This window comes from Phalacrocorax carbo, chromosome 1 (assembly GCF_963921805.1).
Source record: "Phalacrocorax carbo chromosome 1, bPhaCar2.1, whole genome shotgun sequence".
NCBI classification, from domain to species: domain Eukaryota; kingdom Metazoa; phylum Chordata; class Aves; order Suliformes; family Phalacrocoracidae; genus Phalacrocorax; species Phalacrocorax carbo.
The window spans coordinates 100729575-100752790 of NC_087513.1; the positions used below are offsets into that span (position 1 = coordinate 100729575).

General features: G+C 40.2%; 1 protein-coding gene across 4 annotated transcripts in view; it reads left to right on the plus strand.

Moving 5' to 3' along the window:
* The window catches only part of CRYBG3 (crystallin beta-gamma domain containing 3), a 94699-nt gene that overhangs the window by 6273 nt on the left and 65210 nt on the right, over positions 1 to 23216 (plus strand). For all 4 annotated transcript variants that reach the window (XR_010375657.1, XM_064468797.1, XM_064468804.1 and 1 more), the window contains exon 2: positions 9492 to 9570. Coding sequence is in view for 3 of the 4 variants with exons in the window: in XM_064468797.1 (XP_064324867.1) it covers positions 9492 to 9570 (79 nt within the window). In the remaining variant the exon portion in view is untranslated. The remainder of the gene's footprint in view (positions 1 to 9491; positions 9571 to 23216) is intronic.

Here is a 23216-nt window from a genome sequence, read left to right on the forward strand (position 1 = left end):
AATGCATGCTTTCAACAGAAAGGAGGGAACCTTGATAATGACTGGAAGGTGTCTGTAGGATACTTCCTGATGTATGCTTTGTGAGTAAGAAATGGGATAACTGGAGAAGTATTTTCTTGTGTTGAACTGGTGGCCTTGTTTGCCTCTACCAAGAGTTTTCTGCTGCAGCCTGACTGGAAAAGCTCGCTCTGTGACTGATGACAACAGTCTATCTTGTGTGTTTTTTCCGGGTGCTTTTTCTTACTGACATCTTTTTAAAATACTGTTATGCTCTGTTTATCAGGAGGACAGCAGTTGCTGCTGCTTTAAAGCTTTCCTGGATTATTTTCTGTAATATCTCCTATTTTGATGCCATTTGAAAGTACTATTGTTGATCCCCAACCCTGCAAATGTGCCATTTGAAAACAGTTGTACAATGGGCTACTATTCTCTATTAGTTCAATAATTTTAACCTTAATAAACTGAAATAGTTTATAAATCTGTTTCTGATATTATACCAAGTTTATGTGGTAGTGGTCAATAACATTTATTTCATAAGAATGTTGGAAACTTTATGTAACCAATCAGACTGGCAAATAGGGAGCTGCTTCTACATTAATGTTGGTTACTATGCTTGACATATGCCAGAAGAAAAACCTTGATGTAATCTGGTATAATCCTACTGCCCAATATCAAAGTAGGCTCTACTGAAAACATGGGGCTTTTTTTACTCTAGCCTTTGTACGGCTGTTCAATTCTGTCACATGTAAAACAATGAGTAAGGCTGATTGGGGCCATTATATTATTTCACTTTGTTCTAGCCTTTAAATGTAAAGGTACATGTTCAGTGTAAAAACGTGGCTTGGTTCTTGGATTTTTCATGTAAATTTTCATTGTAAAATGTGGCATATCTGTGGTTTTGTAACAACTTTATTTTCCATTATATTTTTTAGTTACATTTTGGAAGAGAAATTTAAAAAACCCTCTTTGTTTAATATGTGTAGCTCACATAGTCTATGTGACACAGCACTGCTAATGCAGAACATGAAGCTGACCTAGCTTTGCTATACAAGCAAAGAACAGTATGTAAATAAGCAGCATAGACAGGTCTGAGAGGAAAAATTATTTCAGTTAAAACAACCTAAATTGCTTAATGCTGCCTGTAATCAAACCAGTTTTGAAGTGGGATAGTTTAATTGAATATAATACATTTTGTGCTGTTCCAACACTTAAATTAATCAGCTGATTGTAACACTACTTTTGCCTAAGTTTCTGCCTCATCCTCCTCCCAGCTCCATTTTCTACTTGCCTTACCTTTCTCTGCTTTATGCTCCTTTTCTTCCCCTTCTTATTTGTTATAGATGAAATAGCAGCTTTGCTTTCATTTGACCCTCTAATTTCAAACTCACTAACTTATTTGTATAATTTCCATTTGTCTTAATGTCTTTACTGCTCCTCCCCTATGTGTGTGGCCTAAGCTTAAGCACAGAAGTAGGAGCCAGAAACTTCACATTCAAATTTCTGTGCAAACACTCCCTCTCTCTTCAAGACAAGCCCTAACAGCCTTGCCAGAAACTAGGGGTAGACTTTGTTGCTGCTGCTACCATTTGGTTTTCCAGGAACAGTGTTAGCCTTGGGAATCTTGCTGAGAAGTTGGCCAAAATTTTCCATTTTGAAGTTTTTCAAAAAGGGCAATATTCTATTATAGAGGAGGGGGGGAGTAAAGAGCTCTTTATTCATTACTATTTTCTGTTAAAATGCTAGCATCTTTATTTTCTGTTAAAATACTAATGTATTTTAACTGTCATTTGATGCAGAAGGCTGTTTTTAAGAATCTTCATTGATTTCCTCGCATATTGTTGCCACTGAGCTTTACAGTAATGTTTTCCTTTCAATTCATTTAACAAATGTTTAGTGTACACTTGCTCATGTCATTCAATATACATGCTAAAAGTCTGACTCTTAAAAAAATTGTCTGACTTCTCTTCCTAGATCAGGTTCTGATAGTTTTCCTGACTGCGCAGCACACAAATGGCTTCACAAGTGTGATGTTAGTATCTAGAGTAAGGTGTTGGCATTTCACTTTTCAGTCTATATTGTATTTGGTTGGGTTAAAGGGGAAGGATTGAAAAGTTGATCTACCAAGGCTTTTGGGTGACCTGAGAAGTTAATAAATGTGATGTGATTCTAACATCACTGGAGGATGGGAATTGCCAAACTTAGTTTTGTTCATGAGATTGCAGCAGTTTGTCAACAGAAGCTGTAATAGTATCCTTAGACTCTTCAAGGCATCTGACTTGGTGCTGATGCTCCAATTAAAATATTTGCAAATGTTATGGTAGTGGACTAAAAATCAGCATACGGAGGGATATAAAAAGACGGGATGTGAAAAATTATTTTCTTCTTGATGTATTTGAAGAAAATTAAAAGGGCATATTTTTGAATCAGTTTAATATCTTCACAAATAATTTGGAAGAGGACAGAACTGTAGACTCTGAAGTTTGCAGATGATTAGAGCAAAAAGTATGGGAATCATCATGTAGATGACAACATCAAAAGCAGACTAAGTTGCCATGATTGACAGTCAGCTGAACATGAGCTGCCAAAATGAAGTGGTGGCTTGGAGAGAAAATGAGGTTCTTGGATTTATAACTAACAAAGCACATGTATTCTGTGGGTGAACTTTAGTTACTAGAGTACAGAGTCTAGTTGTGGTGTCCACAATTTATTATGAAAAAGATGCTGACAGACTAAAAATGGCTTGAGAAGAGCTCCAGAACAATTTGATGTCTGGAAAACCTCCCTCAAAGAATAAAATTAAGTAGCTCAATAGCTTTTAGTTTGTCTAAAGAGAAGGTTTTGAAATGACTGGGTTACAATTTGGGGAATGACTCTGCCTCAAGGTATATAACTGCAAGGGAAATGGGAGTTAAGTGCTTCATGTCACAGCAGAGCTGTGACTTGAAGACAGCATTTAAACCTGAGGCCTTTGTAATCTGTCCCACATAGAGGTAGGTTGATCCCATAGCTGAGAGATGAGGCTTGACAAATCAGACTAGTAAGCCTAATTTTAAGTACTGAATTTAGTAGTTGTTTACTTGGAAAAGTCTTATTTACGAATGTGGTAGACTTTGCAGTGTTCGATGGTTTCTAATTAAAGCCCATATCTTTTGGTCAGGTGTCAAGGGATTCACAGAGGTCTCCCTTGGTGAAATTTTGTAATCTAGATTATGCAGGAGGCCATCTTTGGTAATTATAAGAATCTGTATGGCAGGTAGGGCAACTGGTATATATAGAAAAATATTACTCAAAAGGTCTTAATTTTTAGCAGTCATCTTTTTAATTACCACTTGGAAGCTGGAACAGAGAAGAAACCAATACTAGCTAACCTATGGCTTTTTGCAGATATATAATAAAGGTTTCATAACTGCTACTGGTCTGTGGATGTGGTTTGAGAATCCTTGTAATATGCTGAAACTTCACGGAGATTTTGGTCTTGCATGTTAATATTTGATAGTGTTATTAGACTCATGGTTTTCTGCTTATTCACGTTCTTCAGGGAGGCTCTTGCACAGATAGATTTTGAAGTACTAGGTGATGAGATCCTTGTTAGCAATCCCTGTGTTCCTCTGCCGAAATATCCTTCTGGAAGATCACCACTGAATGTGTCACTGTGTTGGCACTAAGTAAAATTGGAAAGAAGTCATGCCATCAAAACCAAATGAGGTGTTACTTCCCAGAGAGGAGTGTTAGTTTTGTTCAGAGAGAGATAAAAGGCAGGAGTCAGGAACTGGCATTGCACCCCAGAATGCTAAAATAAACTAGCAAGAAAGGAAACCTAAAATTTTCAATAGCCAAAGTGAGACCTCCAGTGGAGAGTGAGTTGTATCAACAATCCCCAAAAACACATCATCTTGCGGAAAACTGTTCGGAAAATATTGGCAAGGAGATGTCACAAGTGATGTCATGAAACCTGGAAAGATAGATGGATGTATTGGTTGGGCTTAGTTTATTAGCATTATGTCAGTAAAGCCAGATGTAGAAGCTTTTTGCCTCTTGACACCCTGGAACATCTTTCAGGTTAGGCATTACTTATTCTCTTACCATTACAAGTCATCACATTAAATGGCTAAATGGTTTCTGAGATAATCTGAAGAGAAGACCACTTCAAAACAAATAATGCTAGCTGAGTGTGTTAGCAAAGAGGGTTTGACTATTCAGGGAGTCATCTGTCCCTGAAGAGAGAGAAAGAGATGGCAAAATGGTAGAGCAGTCACCTACCCAGTAACATGTGGTGACATCTGGACTGCGCCAGAAGTAAATGCTGGAGCTGCCACATTGGAAGAGACTTTGCTTCTAAGCAGTGGGAGAAGGAGGGAGGATTGACATCCAGAAGTGCTGTCACAGTGCTGTCTGAGTTGAGGCTTAGCCAGCTGTCCCTCTTTCCTTAAGCGGCTGCCCGTTAATTTCCCCTTCCCAAACAGCAGCCTAGACCACCTTCTTGTGAAAGGAACCTAAAATGTCACAGCGGTTACTTTCAGTTTGCTGAGCTCTCCATCTGGTCAGTCTCAGCAAAACTTGCGTGTTTTTGCTTTATTGCACTTGCATGCTGCCTGTAGCTTTTTCATTTTTTTATCTGACACAACACATTCACAATCTGCTGCGTGCATAACATGGGTGGGGTACATTAATAAAGGAAGAACGGGATGGGCTTTTAATTTGTAAGTTCCGAGGGATTGTTGTGAAGGATGAGAATGGAGGAAGCAGACTTCTCGCACCATAGGGAGATGCTGTGAGGCCTTTTGAAGATGTGATTGTTTGTAATTGTCTTGCTCTGTTTTAGAGGCAGTTGGGAAAGATCTCGCAAACTGTGTACTTAAATTTGCTCCCTTAAATTTACTTTTTTTCCTTGACTGTAGTTCCTCGTGTGTATTAACTAACCTGAGTTTGAGTACTTCCACTTAATGTGTCTACTTCTTCTGCAAGCAACAAAGCCGAATGTGAACATTTGTCTGCCCCGTAAGAATTTCTAACCTCTCCTGCGTAAGTGTAATGACTAAAAACTTGGACCACAAATCTGCTTCTGATTCAGACAACACCTGTCCAAGTATTACAGAAAGGTCAAAACAGATTTTCAGCAGTAGCAGAATAGAAAGCTTTAGAAAATCACACAAAGAAAGGCTTGTGCAGAAGATAAAGAACAGGATCTTTTGTAACTTGAGTTTAATCTTGATTATTAAAAGTGATGCTAATCAGGTTAGGCATGCTGGCAAGACAGTAGGGAAGAGCAGCAAGGCAGGACAGGAGAAGAGATCCCTCTGCCTTCATTGAAGATTAACCCATCCATGTTGGATGCACTAATATGTAAGAGACAAGAGAATGTCTGGCAGAAATAGCAGCAGGAAGGCAGTAGATGACATATTTGAGTAGCAGTTGAGAGTCTTTGTTTCTGCTCTTAATTTTGACAGTGTCTTTATTACTCAGAGCATTGTTTAATATTTCCATGCCTTTTTTTAATCTATAAAATGAGAGTAAATCTGACTAAATATGTAAACAAGTGGTTGTGACAATTTGTAAATGACTGCTTATATAGTTAAGAAGTCTATGGAAGTAAGTTGGTGGGGCAGAGGTGTTTTCTGTATTCCTAGAATTATGCTTTGCTTTTTCACTTCTTAAAAGCAAGTACAAAGTAGATTCAAGACTTGGGTTAGTAGAGTCCTGTTGCTGGGTATGTAATGCAACAACATTAGTTTGTGAAGCATCAAGTTGAAGACTCATGAGATTCATCTTCCTTACCTTGCAAGTGCTGAAATGCTCTCTGAGAGCAAAGCGATGTGGGTAGTTAAGCACAAGCCTAACTTCTAGATGTGCTGAACTGGAGATAGCATGCTCAGTACCTGCCATGGCAAAGCACTCCAAAAATGGACTACTGCAGAAGACCCTAAGGCAAGGATGAAACTCTGTGGAGCCATACTTTAATAATATGGATGTAGCCTGGGTGGGGGTGGCGGGTGGCAATGCCTATTTCATGGTGAGCCTGTATATGCTACCAGTCCGTTGGTTTCAGTTCTCAGTAAAAGTGTAAGAATTCAGTGGTGTAATGCCATTTAGCTACCAGGTCAACATTTATAACTATTTAATTGCAGAGATTGTCCTGTAGAAAAAAAAATATACAAACCCTCTTAGAATACAGTTCTTGGAAGGATAACATCTAGTCACTAATGATAGGATAGCATGGACGTATGAAAAAATGAAAAATGGGTAATTTTTAGGATAAATACTAAATGTCTTAGGTATTTCCCAAGAATCAATTTTAATTATGAATGCTGTAGCTTAATAATTGTGTTAACTGCATCTCTGAGTATAGATTGGTGGACAGCATGGACTTACGTTGCAACATAAGAATATGTGTGGCGTAATAACATGAGCTTCACCATGGGGGTTTTTTAACAGGGAATGTAGGGTTGTTTATGGGCCTATGAGTTTTACTACATTATTTTCCTCTTCAGATAATTAGTGGGGAAAATACTGTGCAGTGTTCCAAAATTTGTGATTAGTGACTGCTACGTGGTTGATGCAATGACAAGAGGGAGGAAAGCCCTGAAAGTTGTAGGGGGTTGGTAATGGGAAGTGATAAGCTGCATCATTTGAGCCCAATGAGCAGTAACCACCCTGTTCTCAAGTCCTAAGTATGGAGACTTGGAGCAGCTACTGTGTCTGGTCTTTAGGCTATAGAAGGTAATCTTGACTCTTTGGGAAAAACAAAACAATTTTATCCTAAACAATCCAAGGGGCCTGTTTCCAGCAAAGCAAGCTTTTGTTCTGTAAACTTCATTCATTTGGCATGAGTCATTTGGTCTCAGTCAAAGATGCATTTAAAACTGGGCCCTGACTGAGGGTAGAAAAGGTTCACAAAAAGTAGCTGCAGTGGTGAAGTGAGCTGCAGTGGTGCGTGCTTGCTTGTTCCTGCTGTTGAGTGGCATTCATTGCCCCGTCATTTGTGCTGGTACAAATCACTGCACTGTAAACTGTATCACGGGCTGAATTTTTCCTGATGGAAACTGCTGGTGTCCCCCCCCAATTTTATCTGAGACCATGGCCCTGCTGAGAGCCCTGCTCGGCTGAGTTAAGGGTGGGAAGGGATAGCTGAGGCTGAGGAGGAAGGCATGGAAATTTCTAAAGCTGGTTCTGCTGACAAAGTCAGCATGTTGAGGAACTACACCCTAAAGCAAAAGGTTCAGGAATGTAGAAACACTAGAGTATAAACTATGGAAAGGTGTGGGGAGTTGCTTCCAGGTTTAGGTTTATGTTATGAAGAAAGTAAAATTTTGATACTTCTTTTTTTCACTTGTTGATTTTGAGATGCTTGTCTGCTGAATTGCATTCTTTCGGTTTTGGTATGTACACTATGGAATTTCATCGTGATCTGTCCAAGCCTGGCTAGCTAGAAGAAAGTAATACAGGCATATATTTGAAATGCAAACAAGAAGTAGGAAAGTGAAAAAAGTTTTGGGGAAAAAAAATTATGTCAAGGAAATAATATGAGCAAAACAAACTGAAAAAAAGAATAGGACACTGGTGATCTGTGCTGGCAATAGTTAATGAAAGCTGGGATCTCATTTGTGATCTGCAGATCAGTTCCATAAAGAGTGATATCCTGAAGCCAGGAGGAACATCTGGTGGAGATCAACCTCATTATTCTGCTCTTAGGTACAGGGAATTCCTGTTCACATCAAGTGTGTCAACATCAGGAAAAGCTATGCAGATCTGAGAAGGGTATTTTGTTTAACCAAAAAAAAAACCCACCTAGGAGCAAGGAAATAGGCTATGTACTGAGAAGCACTTCCATTAGTGTGCCGGATTGCCCAGAAGTGATTGTGACATCTTCATAAAACACATTAACACATTAACAGTAGAGGAAATTAATAGGATAGAATATTAATTCATCTGCTCTGTCTTGCAGGGAGGCAAAGAACAGCCAAGACTTTGTCTGATGCTCTTTCTGAAAAAGCATCTTTGTGTTTATGAATGCATTATGAAAGATTACCTGAGGTGATCTGAAAGTACATGTTTTTCAACTTGAAGAGGATCTATAAAAGAGAGGATGGTGCTTTTCTTTTGACGTATCTGAAAAGATCTGAAAGGTCTTGAAAAACTTAATTGCAGAAGAGTTCTGTTCTCATCTTTGTTCAGAGAATGTTGTCTCTGAGCAGCTGAGAAGGAGCTAACAATTAGCCAGGCTGGCTTTTGTATTTTGTGTGTATATCAACATATATTTAACTCTGCTCCCTAATTCACAATAGGAAGAAAACCTTTCTTTTCAGAAGTCTTACTGCAACATGCTTACCTGTGGTTAACAGTCAGTAGTGGTAGGAGTACCCAGTATGTCTAAATCCTGTCACAAGGATTCCTGGAAATTCCTGGCAGAATTTCAACAAAGTGCAAATAATTATTTTTTATTTTTATTTAAACAGCTTTTGATTAATCTCTTAATACAAATTCGGAAATAAGGGCCTGTGCATTTGTCAATAGCAAAGCTAGATTTCTGAAATTGATGAAATAGGGTTTTTGAAGTGATAATGATTTCATTGCAGTACTGAGCATTTCTCACGTGATATATTGGCGTGAAGTTATTTTTCTTCAGCTTGTGATACGCAATGAGGGAAGTGATGCCTGTCATTAACATCCTCTGTGTTACTTGATAGGTTTTTGCTTTTAAGGTGCATGTAACATAAATGTTTTAATTAAAATGTTCTCTGCTGGATTGTGCTTAAAGATAATTTTCAGAATTGGGGTGGGGGCAGTGGTTCCCTTCATTCCAAAGAATTAGGCTCTGAAGAAAATTTTGACTAAGGTACATTAGCAATAAGGACATACGTGACTGTTGACTTTTAAAATGCAACAGTGGGTGTTGCCTTGGTAATAAAAACATGCCTGTCACCCCCTTTCTAAAGTTTCTTCTGAATTTGCCTGCAAACCCCCATTAGGTATGTTCAGTGAAGATCTGTTAAATGTGGTAGCTGTGATTTGTGATGATTCCATCTGCCCTGAGTATGTTCCACTCAATCACAGCCCTCGGTATAAGGATCGAGGGTACTTCCTAGCCGCCACGTGTGCCAGATAGTGCTATGGCAATGAATGCTGCTGTAGTGGATGGTTGATCAACTATAGTGTCATTTTTTGAGCAGAAAATATACATATGCACAGAAAGCTTGGGGTTTTTTTCAGCTGGAAGAGCTGAAATGCTGTGTGCCATTTCTGAATGCTTAAGTTTGAAAACCTCTGTATGAGGTGAAACAAGCATTTTGCTTCCTCCTTCAGCTTTTTGGGGCATGGCTTTTCAGCTGCAATATGCACAGAATATGGGCAATGGTTTGGAAAGATATGTTCTGTCCTTTTCACTTAATGCTCTCTTGTGTTTAAATTGGATGATACTGCTGATACTGTGTTGGCTCTCAGGTAGGCTTGAATAATGCAAGTCCTCAGTGTTACAAAATATCTTTGTTTTTCAGTTCTGAAAACAAAGGGAGTGAAGCCATAAATTTAAAGAGCAACCAAAAGGAAGGCACAACTCTGCCTGCACTTTTGAAGGTATGATTTTTTAATTTACTAATATTTAATTGAGCTAAAGCCTGCCACCTCTGCTTGTGACTATTTGCTAGCGTTCTGATGTTAGATGTAGTCCTGCACTGCAGTGTAGCACCTGGTTGCCATATTCTGGGTTAGGGTCCAGTATGCCACGGTACTGCTACACATGCAGAAGACAGAAAAACTGTCTGTGCTTCACATTGTTAAAACAAAATTCATGTCTTTACTTATATAAAAGAAGTGGGAGTCTAGTACTAATTCTACATGCAATTAGCCAATGAAGAAGGAAGCTAGTATTTTTATCAAACAATGGTTTCAGGCATTCCTCTAAAGCATCATTTCTATATAATTTATGAATATCTAACCAGCGAGTGTTTGCCTGCCTGAAGGTGTGCTGGTTACCAACCAAAGCACTGTATGAGATCTTTCTGCTGAAATTAGTATATACATTGGCTTCTCTTCCCCAGTGTTATCCATGTTAATCATGCTTGTCTTGTCCTGTAAGCATTTTACTGCAAAAAAAGGGCATGCTTCTCTGTGATCAGGGCTTTCTCCTATGTCACTTGACACAAAGTGGTGGTTGCCTATAAAATTGTGTTTAGATTTAGTCAAATATCATAAATAATTATGTACAGGACAGGGCCTGGTGATAACAGCTGTCTTTGCTGCTATCACATCATGCCCTGCACAGTACCGTTTTAGTGATTCATTCACTAAGCACTTTCATTTGATTATTTTTTTTGTTTGTTTCTTTTCCTAGTAGTTTAATGCAGATAATATTGTGGCTGCTTCCCCAAAAGGCCCTGACCCATCTGCCAGATTTATTTGGAGATGCAGTAGGCTTCTTAGCAAACTGATTCTGAGATTTCTGTCCTGCATTACATTTACTGAGCATTAACAGTGTATGGATAAGGAAGCGGTCGTCTTCCCGTATGGCCTACAATGTCTGTGTAGTTGGATCTTCATTATCTGGGGACCATTTGCTTGGTCTTCGCCAAAGGTGAAGAGACATTGCAGTTGCCTCTACAAAGACCTGGTTCAGTCCAACAGGGTTACTACCTCAATTCTGTGTTGAATGTATTTTATCTATATCAAGGAGGGAAGCAATGTGGTGACATTTGTTCACAAGCCCTGTGGATTCAAGCCAACTCGGTCAGCTCTGAGCTCCTGCAGAATGCCACTGAATGCCTTCCTGTTACCATAAGTCATGGACTATTGATTTTATGCCTTGAAATGCAGGTAGAAAGAATTCTGATAAACCAGAGGAGATTCTACTACAATAGAAGCAAATTTTCTGCATTCAGAAAAAAAATCTTAGTTTTCGATGTTAGATCAGTGGAAAATTCTAAAATAAATTTTTCTTTTGAAGAAGGTTTTGACTGAGGGAGGGGAATCATTTAGCATACGTGGACAGGACTTCAACACCAGGAACTGTTTAAAGGGAAGTATGAAGAGGACAAGCAGGATGTGTAGATGGGTTAAAGAGAGCATAGCAGGCTTAAGTTACTTAAGAGTGTGTGTTTCTTGCTGAAAACTAAATATAATTTATTTTTTAATTTCAAAAAGCCCAAATTCAGAATCTTTCCTGCTGAACCTAACTTCATTGCAGTAAAGTCTACTCAGGACTTGTGTTTTTGTAATACTCTACTAAAAGTTGGTGCCAATATTAATGCTGTAAAGTTTTGTTCTAAACATCTGATTTGTTTTCTTTGTCTTGTCATAACTTTTTATTGAATTATATTCTTTGACCTATTTTTAGAAGTCTAAAGCATTACAGTGTACATTACACTATCTTCGAAATAGTACCTGGTGTTTGTGTAGGCTTTATAAGTCGGCACAAACCTAAGAAAGGTGTGGTTTTCATATTACTAGAATTTGCTGGTTGTTCAACTGTACTGAGAGCTTCCTGTCTAACTTCTCTCTTTCTTAAGCTGATCAAAAATCTTTTGATACACTTGAACAGTTTCATATGCATAGTAACAAGTACTTTTAGCACTATAATTTTATATCTAGTTGTAATTTCAGTGCATACTAGATAATAAAAACCAAATCGGAGGAGGTGGAGAAAGTATTTATTTCCTACTGCTCCCCCCCCTTTTTTTTGTGAAGAAAATATTTTTTCTTTTTTTCCCCCCATCACAGCTCCCGCTAACACACACTTGCATTTTGATAACACCAGACTGTCCAGTGCCAGACATTGACCAAAATAAGCTGTCTTGTGCAGAGATCACTAGAATGCAGCTGAAGAGTTGGCAAGAACTGAGACTGTCTCATTTGAAAGGGATAATGTATGGTATTGAAAGACATTCCAGTTTTATTCATTGAGTCATCAAGGTTATTATGAGCTTGGAAAAAAAATGTTTTGTTGTTACGGCAAGTGTACTTTGTGAGGAATGTCTAAATCTATATACCTACATGGATGGGGTTGAAGCCATATTGTGTCAGTCTGTCACCAAGTTAATGAGCTATCATGTGTCTGATAGACTTACATGTAGACTGACATGCTGTGATTTTGTATATTCACAGACTTACATGTAGACTGACATGCTGTGATTTTGTATATTTACTGGCCGTCTCAGCAGGAGGCCAGGGGCAAAATAGCAGGGGAACTGTAAGTCTCCGATTTAGCAGCAAAGGTCAGGCATCTAAATTATAGCTGACTGGGTGACTGGGGCTGGGAAGCGTGCTGAGCTCTGGTAGATCTTTGGCTCTTCTGAGCACTTTAGTTACCAGGTCTGTACTTTACCCCTGCTATTTTTTTCCCTGCAATGAAATATTTAGCTCAGGGAGGAAAAGATCCTCTGATACTCACCTCAGGAATATATGCAGCCTAACCTTTCTGTGCCAAGTTGACTTTATCAGTCACGGCTTGATCACTTTCAACAAAATGTTACTGAAATAATTTGTCATGTCTATTAATTCATTGCCAAAAAAGTACACCACCACCCACCACTATTTATTTACAGATTTTGTTTTACTCCTGTTTCTTTGAATTAGAGCTGTAAACATTGTCCTTTCTGAGTAAATGCTCCATTTGAGCAATGTCATTGTTGAACAGATGGTTGTGTGGATGTAAACAGTTCTTGAACTTCATGTTTAGTGTTCTAGGTATCTGCATTACATAGTGTCCAGTACATGTTAGTATATCATTAACCTCACTTTTAGCGCTACAGGGACTTTGTTTTTAAAAGGAATATTACAACAGTGCTTCCTACAAAAGTATGTTTCTCATACTTCTGCTTTTAGTAATGCCCTTAAAACAGAGGGTGACAACTGGGACATATGTGTTAGTTGGATTGTGTGGAACAGCTACTACAAATAAGCTAACGTTGTTACTGGAGTGAGCCACGTGCTGGAGAATGTCATGTTAGTGCAGTTTTAAAGAAAACACACAACGCTTTCGTTGGACGTGCATGTGCCACAAGCCTGACCTAGCTCCTACCCATATTACCATACTGTAGTAGGAGCAGCAGTGATAGGTGCTTGGGTTAGTTTCAGTATAGTGAATGGCTTAAGTATGTTATAATTTGGCCCATAGTCTCAAGCCTGGGTGCAAGTCACCTGGATTAACCAGAGTTAGTCTTAATCTTCATAGAAACCACAGGGGCAGAAAGTACTGCAAAGGTTACCTTGTCTACTCCTCTGCCCCAGGGTGAGATCTCTGTATCTACCTGATAGAAATTTATATAAGTTTTTCTCAAAGACTTCCAGGGATGGAGATCTCTAAGATCTCTGCAACCTCACCAAACAACTGTTCTACCAATTTCATAAGCTTTATAATTAGAAAGTCTTTTTCTTAACATCCTATCTAAAGCTTCCTTGCTACAAATTAAACCTGTTGCTAATTGTCCTCTGGCAAGTACTCTTGTATACTGTGAACTTGGAGAAGAGATTATTCTGTAGCTGTGCTTTCTCACATGAATTTGATTTCAAAGTAACATAAAGATGGCTGTATGGTAGACATGGTATTAAAATTTGATGGCAAGGGCTGCAATTATGTGATAAGATGGAGCCAGATTCTTTTTGGAGTTGCAACAAATGGGACAAGTGGCAACAGGTGCAAGTTGGAGCATGGGAAATTCTAGTCACCTATGAAAATATTTTTCTTTTTCTTTTTTTCTTTCCTTTTCCCCTTTTACTGTAAGAGTGGTCAGATGCTGGAACAGGTTGCCCAAGCAAGTTGTAGAATCTTTATCCTTGGAAATACTCAAAACGTGGCTGGATGAAGCACTGCTCTAACTAGAGCCGAGTTGAGTAGGAGCTTAGACTACATGACCTCCCCAGCCACATTCCTTTCAGCCTAATTTATTCTCTAGTTCCCTGTCATATCATTTTTCATCTGGTGTGTAAATTCACGTAAGTTTTTTCTTCCTAGGAACTTGCTGAATATGTGTAGCTGTTCTTACTGAATGTCCCTAATTATGACTTTGTAATTAGTTATAAGTTCTACAAAAAATTAGAAATCAAAATTAAGCCCAGTGTCTTAGTTAACTGCATACTTTTCCATATAGCATGGGTTTTTGTAATATTGTCATGGGGGTTTTTTATATTGTCTTTATTGCATATCTATGTTATCTAAGAAAAGTCTTCTCGGCCTGTGTGTGAATGCTTGCTGAATGCCTGTATCTTCGACCTAGTAATTAGAAATCAGCGAGAGGGTTTCTTTGTCTTTTGGGAGTCAAGGGAGGTGGACTATTACTGCCAAGCATGAATTTTTGAAAAAACTGAGAGTTACTTTTACAAAGTGTTGCTGTTGCTGCCCCCAACAATGAATGAAAGATAAAAGCAAAATGTTTTTGGAGTTTGCATGATCAAGATTTCTCTTGTGGAACCTGAAAGCAGATCTCTCCCTCTTCAGCAGTGATGTAGACTTTTGTTGAACTGGAATTTTATAGGAAAGTACATAGCACCTTCTGATTTCCCAGAACACTTTGTTAAGTTAATGGTGTTAACAGCGGTATGTGTTCAGGGAGACATTTAAAGATGATCCTATATAAAGTCCTGATAAATTCCTTTGTCATACTGAAGATTTTCAGAAAGGATGATCCTGAAATGTGCTTCCCTCCCTACTACTCTAGTTCTGCCAAGCAGGGAACTTTGTTTCAGGATGAGTGAAGAAAAAAACGGGCTTAAACCTTGCTCAGTTTGGCACAGAAAACCACCAAGGAGACAGATGAGAAGTGGAAGTGTGGTGCCAGGTGCTACAGCCTGCCAATGGAATATATGTACAGGTGGAAATCACATTAACTTGTCCCATTCCCAGGGTACTGCCTGCTTGTGCAGACCTCCTGCATTGAAAAGCTGAATTTCACCTTTATTTTTAAATTTATTTTCAAATGTCAGGGAATCATCAAGTAAAAGAGAATAAAAATTATTTCATGTTTGTGAAAACATTTTAACTAAAAGGCAACAGAAGTGTAATACTGGAATAATTCAGAGGAAAGAACAGAAATAAGACAGACAATTTAATTCTGTTCTTTCTGGCTCCGTACTAGACCTTCTAGTAATAAGGTAATGGTTACATACTGAGAAGTGAGCACTGATTCTTTAATCAGAGCTTTCCAGTAATTTCAGGAAAAAAATCAGAAAGGAGAAATTTTGAAGTAATTCTACAAAAGGTTTAAACAGAATTTTTTAAATTTTAAAGTTCACTTTGTCATTCTAGAGACTTTCACTGAGTTTACAATTCCCCAGAAAGGTGACCTAGCAGAAACTTTATTTCAAATTGTAGCTCTGTTTCCTACACTTTTTCATTTGAAGTGTTCACCTTTACCACCTTGTTTTTTGTTCTCGTCAGGGAAGGTGAGTATGGATACTTCCTCAGATTTTTAGGAAAACACTAGAGTTTCCGAGATTGTTAGTTTCATTTTTTTCTTTCCTCATCTGACAAATTAAATCTACCTTAAGGACTCCTAGGTGTTTCAAAAATTCAAATGGATAAACAAATTTTTAAAGTCCCAGTGCTGAACTTTCAACAGAGGCAGTCATCTTTCCAAATGTTAAATAGTCATTGAATTTAAATAGGTTTATTTTTTAAAATGCAAAACTGATACAGTTTAACTAAAAGTCTCTTCCTGTTGTTTAACTTTTACTCCTGATTATGAGGATGCCATGATTTCATTTGTTTTCTAGTTACTCTTCTGGGGTTGTCATGACCTGATTTTTTTTTTCATGTCAAAACAAGCAGAGAAAGGAGGATATGGAAGGAAAACTTCACAGTATAAAAAAGCCAAATTATTCAGAGATTCAACTCATCTTTAACTTAAATCCCCCAAAACCCCAAGGCTGTCTTCATTAATCTTTGGGGGTTTTGCTTTTTCTGATTATTTAAAAGGTCTTATTTAGTTAAGACTGGACAGTTTTTGACAATGGTGGAACTCCCTTGCATCATCTCCTTGCATTTTCTTAAATAAGTCTGGTTCCTAATCTATGTCTCACTATGTCTGGTTCTTTCATTAGGTTTCCATATGTATTACTGCCATTGGTTGAGAACGCCTAACTTCTTTTCTTCATAGTAGTTAAAAAACCAAAAGCTTTTCATGTGTGTCCCACTCATTGCAAACAAGTGGGAGATGACACCAAAGATGCTTTAGTTTCCCAGAGGAGGGAAATCTGCTGAAGAACATGCAGTAGTGACTCATTGTGGGGTTGTACTAGTCTGCCAGCAACTCAAGCTATTTCACTGTAGGTTGTTTTGCATACAAATTTACATACTGTATCACTGTTCAGATTGAATGAGATGCTCGTAATTGTTAAATGAAACGCAGCCATCTTAGCTATGTTGAAAGGCCAAAGCTAAGGCTAGGAACATGGCTAATTTTCCAGTATTAGAGGTAGCAGGGCCTAAATGTGCTACTTTGTGCACTCAACACTTTTATCTGAAACTCTTAAACTATTTCTACATGCTAGCAAACAGAAATGCTGGAGTAGTGCTGTGACCGTTTCTTGGATGAGTAAATTGGGATGTTGGGGTTAAATGGCTTGTCAAAGGTCCCTGGGGTGTATCAATCATCATCCTAAAATCATGATCCTAAAATCCTGATGGCTGGCCATCTTCTCTCACAACTGCAGGTGAGATGGGGTGGTTAAAGTGCATGAGCGTATCCGCACGATATGCAGGATGTCCTCCAACAGCAGCTCCCAGCGCAGCAGATCTGTGAGAGGTCTCTGGTCTATGAGAGGTCTCTGCTTGGCTGTCTGGAGTTTTCTGCTTCGTAATGAGCGTTCATTCATGGGGAGTGAAACCCGAAATGTCTGGCTGTTGTGGCTGGAAGCTAATTCTTTGTTCATGGAGATCCATGTTTTAATGCTGTTAATGTTTTCATTTCATTCACTTGTTAGGGCAATAAAAGAGATTGTATTCTTGGCAGACATACGTAACCCCTGCTGAATAAGAACCTCTGGCTATTTGAACTTTTGCCACCTGACCGCTGAGAGACGGCGGCTACCAGGGCGGCTGCTTCCAGCTGGTATGGGAGACAAGGCAAACCTGGCAAAGCAATCCCTCCTCAGGGTGCTGTTGGGCCACTGGAGCTGCTCTCTGCACTTCAGGGTGGCTGTTCATGCTGGTAGCAAGCCCTGTGCCTGACTGTGTAGGTGCAATTAGGCTTTGGGCATATGTCTACAGTCAGGAGTGGATTACAGCCTGGAAAATGTACCTAGTCTACCACTGGATAAATTAGCTCAGATAAGAATCGTGCTTGAGACATGCCATCATGGGCTTGTCTTCTTGGCCCTGGCTGCCAAGCTTCTCTGCAGTGGCTGCTCTAGCAAGGTGAGACTGCACTGTAGATACAGCTTCAGTTATCACTGCAGTCTCTTCAGTCACCTGATCTAAGCCATAATCTTGTTTCACGCTCTGCCAAGCTTCCCCTCTGCACCAGCCTCATTGCATGTGAGGTCACAGGACCATAGGATAATTCAGGTTGAAGAGACCCCAAGATGTCATCTAGCCCAACCTCCTGCTTAAAGGAGGCTCAGCTATAAGGTCAGGCCAGGTTACCCAGGGCTTGTGCAGTGAAACTTTGAGTAGTGAGCTGCTAAAGGAATAAAAGCTGATTAAAGCTTTATGCAGCATGTCACAAGCAGGAAAGCTCTCAGAGAGTGGGAAAGGGGAGGCAAGGGGAAGACTGATGACAGTCCACATACAAAAGGAGCAGAAAGACAACACTGTCAGGAAAATTTTTTTCCTTGCATCAGCAAGGATCTCAAAGGGGATCTGGCAGGTAGGTTTTAATCCAAAAACTATTGTTCGCATGGTAAGCCTGAGAAACTGTTCAGACTGCTGTGACGCTGGAAGAGGGTTGTTTTTTCTTAACTGATGACACGGTGTAACTAATACAAGAGTCACTGGTATTCTTCCAGTGTTGCGAATATCAGACTGCTCAAGCCTAATTGCAGTGCAGAGGCAACTGCTCTGTCGAGGCCAGCTAAAGGCTCTGACTGCTGAAAATTGGTGGGATATACTAGGGAAAGGATTACTTTGCGTATACCCTACACTCTTGCCTTTTTTTCCTGAGCGTTTGCTGGAGGCTTCTCTCAGAGATGAGATCAGGGAGAGGTATGGGGAATAATAAGTGAATGTTGTCATGATATTGCCTCATGGAATTGCCATCATACTGCTGCGTTCATCATGTGCTTGTGCCTGAAGGCTCCTGCTGTGTTAAGGGCTTACTGGCTTTACAGATCATGTGCTTTCATCTCAGTAATTTGAATATGGCATTATCTTAAAATGCAAACTTCAAAATCTGTTGCAGGAACGGTTTTGTTTGCATAATGCTTAAACAGTGGTTCAAACTTTGAATTGAGATTTTATGGGCAAATGATAAAACACCAATAGCTCATGCTGTCTTTTATAGCGAAGGCAAAGTGGAGCAGAAGGGAGAATATATGGAGAGTAGGATTGATTATACTGAAGGGAAAAAAGAAGGATTTGCATAGTTTGTGTTGGGACTTAATATCCACGTATACCTTCAAGTAACCACAGTGTAAATGTTCTCCAGGGTTTTTTTTTTTATGCAAGACACTATTTATAGTTAAAGGTATGGAAGGACCCTTCCATATTAAAACTTCCTGGTCTTCTGGTTTACCAAAAGTTAAGTAACGAAAGGAAGATTAAAGAGGAAGGGAAGCCTAAATAGATGTCTGTTTCTGGAAACAGAGACTACAAAACAGCTTTCCATGCTGGGCATGAATTACACTTACAGATAAGATGCACAGTCTTTACAAGTGTTATGTCTCAGAGCTGCTAGGGGAAGAATTTCACATATAGAGATTTAGCCATATTTGAAGTCTCAGTTCCTAATACGAAAAAACCCTACTAGTTCTTAAATACAAATGCCTTTTTAAAAAACAAACAAACAAAAAAAACCCCAGAAACAAGCCAACCCCCCAAAAAAAACAACCCACAAAACCATAATAGTAAACTGTTGACAAGTTTTGAATGTAACATTTTCTTTTATAGCTAATAAATTAGCTGTTAACTTCATAGATATTGTAGTAATTAATATAAATGTTTATAGCCTATAATGGTTTTATCTGCAGAGAAAATAATAGGGTTTGTATGCACTTCCTGCACTGAAATACTTTTTTAAATCTGACAAATTTGTGTGAATGATACTAATCACAGAACAAGGGAGAAATGCCCTCCTTCACTTGAATCAAAACTGGTATTGAAGAATGCTGAGGTATTGAGCAAAGTGAAGGAAAAAAGCTATGACAGTAAAACTTTGAAGTTGAATATGGTAAATCATTCCTGTATTATCAAATTTCAGAAATTATTTTTTGTCCTTGTTTCTGGTTTGTATTTGCTTATGCAAAGTACTGAGTTCCTATGAGATAAACTTAATTGTTTGCACGTTACTTGGATAGTTTGCCTAGTACTGAAGATAACAGCCAGCACTGTGGTACATTTGTAAGCTGCACTGTTGTCATCTTCATTTCCAGGTGTGGGTTTGAGTAGAGTTGACTTGCGAAGTAGTAAATCCCTGAATACTACGGGGTGACTACACCCCTTTGTGATGCATCAGCTATTAATGCAGTATGTGGGGAAGCAGGTGGGATGAAAAAGGCTAGGTTTTGATTTAGCCCATGTTTGAAAGCTTACTTAAAAGTTTAATGTAGTTGTTTTACGTGTCTTGCCTGTATGAAGAAAATAGAGGTTGTATGGATTTCTCAAGGACAAATTAGTGCCATTCAATTTCTATCCTCACATAATTCCATTTTCAACACACAGAATCACAGAATTGTTGGAAAAGGCCCTTAAGATCATCGAGTCCAACCGCTATCCTACCACTGCCAAGTCCACCACTAAACCATATCCTCAAGCACCACATCTACCCTTCTTTTAAATATCTCCAGGGATGGAGACTCCACCATCTCCCTGGGCAGCCTGTTCCAATGCCTGACAACCCTTTCAGTGAAGTTTTTCCTAATATCCAACCTAAACTCCCCCTGGCACAGCTTGAGGCCATTTCCTTTCGTCCTATCGCTTGTTACTAGGGAGAAGAGTCCGACCCCCACCTTGCTACAGCTTCCTTTCAGGTAGTTGTAGAGAGCGATAAGGTCTCCCCTCAGCCTCTTCTTCTCCAGGCTGAACAACCCCAGCTCCCTCAGCTGTTCCTCATAAGACTTGTTCTCTAGACCCTTCACCAGCTTCATTGCCCCTCTCTGGACACGCTCCAGCACCTCAATGTCCTTCTCACAATGAGGGGCCCAAAACTGAACACAGTACTCAAGGTGCGGCCTCACCAGTGCTGAGTACAGGGGCACAATCACCTCCCTGCTCCAGCTGGCCACGCTATTCCTGATACAAGCCAGAACACCATTGGCCTTCTTGGCCTCCTGAGCACACTGCCAGCTCATATTCAGCCAGCTGTCAACCAACACCCCCAGGTCCTTTTCCTCCAGGCAGCTCTCCAGCCACTCTTCCCCAATCCTGTAGCGTTGCATGGGGTTGTTGTGACTGTTGTGCGGGTCCCAGCACTTGGCCTTGTTGAATCTCATACCGTTGGCTCCGGCCCAATGATCCAGCCTGTCCAGGTCCCTCTGTAGGGCCTTCCTGCCCTCCAGCAGATCGACACTTCCACCCAGCTTGGTGTCATCTGCAGATTTACTGAGGGTGCACTCAATTCCCTCATCCAGATCATCAATGAAGATATTGAACAGGATTGGCCCCAACACTGAGCCCTGAGGAACACCACTCGTGACCGGCCACCAGCTGGATTTGACTCCATTCACCACCACTCTCTGGGCTCGGCCGCCCAGCCAGTTTTTAACCCAGCGCAGAGTGCACTTGTCCACACCGTGAGCAGCCAGCTTCTCCAGGAGAATGCTGTGGGAGACAGTGTCAAAGGCCTTACTAAAGTCCAAGTAGACAACGTCCACAGTCTTCCCCTCATCCACTAAGCGGGTCACCTTATCATAGAAGGAGACCAGGTTAGTGAGGCAGGACCTCCCTTTCATAAACCCATGCTGGCTGAGCCCGATTCCCTGGTTGTCCTGCATGTGCTGCATAATGGCATTCAAGATGATCTGCTCCATGACCTTTCCCGGCACCGAGGTCAGGCTGACAGGCCTGTAGTTCCCCGGATCCTCCTTCCAACCCTTCTTGTAGAGGGGCGTCACATTCACTAGTTTCCAGTCATCTGGGACCTCCCCAGTTGACCAGGACTGCTGATAAATGATGGAGAGTGGCTTGGCGAGCTCCTCTGCCAGCTCCCTCAGTATCCTCGGGTGGATCCCATCCAGCCCCATGGACTTGTGAACATCCAGGTGAAGGAGCAGGTTGGTGACTGCCACCTTTTCAACAACTGGGACTTCACTCTGCATACTAACTCCATTTCCCAGCACAGGAGCCTGACAACCCTGAGGATTACCAGTCTGACTATTAAAGACTGAGGCAAAAAAAGCATTAAGTACCTCAGCCTTCTCCTCACCTTTCGTGGCAAGGTTACCTTCTGCATCCAACAAAGGAGGGAGATCCTCCCTGGCCCTCCTTTTGTCACTGATGTATTTATAAAAACATTTTTTGTTATCTTTAATGGCAGCAGCCAGTTCCAGCTGGGCATTCGCCTTCCTAATGTTTTCCCTGCATAACCTCACAACATCCTTGTAGTCCTCCTGAGTCACCTGCCCCTTCTTCCAAAGGTGGTAAGCTCTCCTTTCTTTCCTTGAGTTCCAACCAAAGCTCCCTGTTCAGCCAAGCCAGTCTTCTCCTCTGCCTGCTCGACTTATGGCACATGGGGATGGCCTGCTCCTGCGCCTTTGAGACTTCCTTCTTTAATAACATCCAGCCTTCCCGGACTCCTTTGGACTGCCCTTCAGGCTGCCTTTCAAGGGACTCTGTTAACCAGACTCCTTAACAATCTTTTCTTAACAATCTTTTCCTTAACAGTCTGCCCTTCTGAAGTTCAGGGTAGAGGTTTTGCTGACCCTCTTCCTTACTTCTCCAAGAATCGAAAACTCTTATCATGACGTGGTCGCTGAGCTCAAGGCAGCCTCCGACCACCACCTCACCCACCAAGCCTTCTCTGTCCATAAACAGCAGGTCCAGTGGTGCACCTCCCCTGGTTGGCTTGCTTATCAGCTGCGTCAGGAAGTTATCTCCCACACACTCCAGGAACCTCTGAGACTGCTTTCTCTCTGCTGTGTTGTATTTCCAGCAGATGTCTGGTAAGTTGAAGTCTCCCACAAGAACAAGGGCTAGAGATTGAGACTTCAGTCAACTGCTTGTAGAGTACTTCATCTGTCTCCTCATCCTGGTTGGGTGGTCTATAACGGATTCCCACCAGGATGTCTCCCTTATTGGCCTTCCCCCTGATATTACCCATAAACACTCAACCTTATCATTACATTGGATCACTTAATGTTAAGCAGTTGCATCTACTATTTGTATGAAAAGGTGAAAAAATATTGCTTGAAGATTAAAGACTACTGCTCCAGTATCACTAAGTATAACCTGCAAGTTTTTAAGAAATTGTTGTTCTCCAAGCATTAGAGTTCATTAAAACACTTTTTTCATCATTACCATGGTCTTAGATGGGCTATTAACAAGTAAGCCTACTTGCTTATTTTAGGTTATTTGAAACATAGATCTTCAAGTTGAGATAGGATTAGTGACCCAATGAAAATAGTAGCTTTCTGTTTAGATTGGATGGGTAGTTGTTATCCAATTTGAAACAATTACTCTTATCCAAAGATATTGTTGACACTACTAAAATTTGCATAGGACTTTTTGTTCGTGTTCTCCTTTCCCATTCTTGTTGAGCAGAATAGATTTCATCTAAGAAAAGCTGGGGTAACTTTATTCTGTTTTAATAAACTGGATTGAAACAAGGTTTGAAATTACAAGGATTGTACTGTAAAGCTAAAATTGGCAGCAATAGCATATGGCACCACTACGAAGGGTGAGGATGGAGGGAAGGTGGTCCCCAGAAGACTTTAGTCCAGGGAAAAAGCATTTGCAGATTGTGAAGCTGAAAACTTGTTTACATGTGGTGTTTGTGAAGCCTACCAGTGAACTTGCATCATCTCTTAGGGCCAGTGGTCTTGGCAGAAGTCGCACGGGCTTGGGCAGCAGTTCTTGGATCCATAAATTCAAGGGTGTAAATTGGTGAGGAATAGAGTTTATCTTGCCCCTGGGGGTAGAT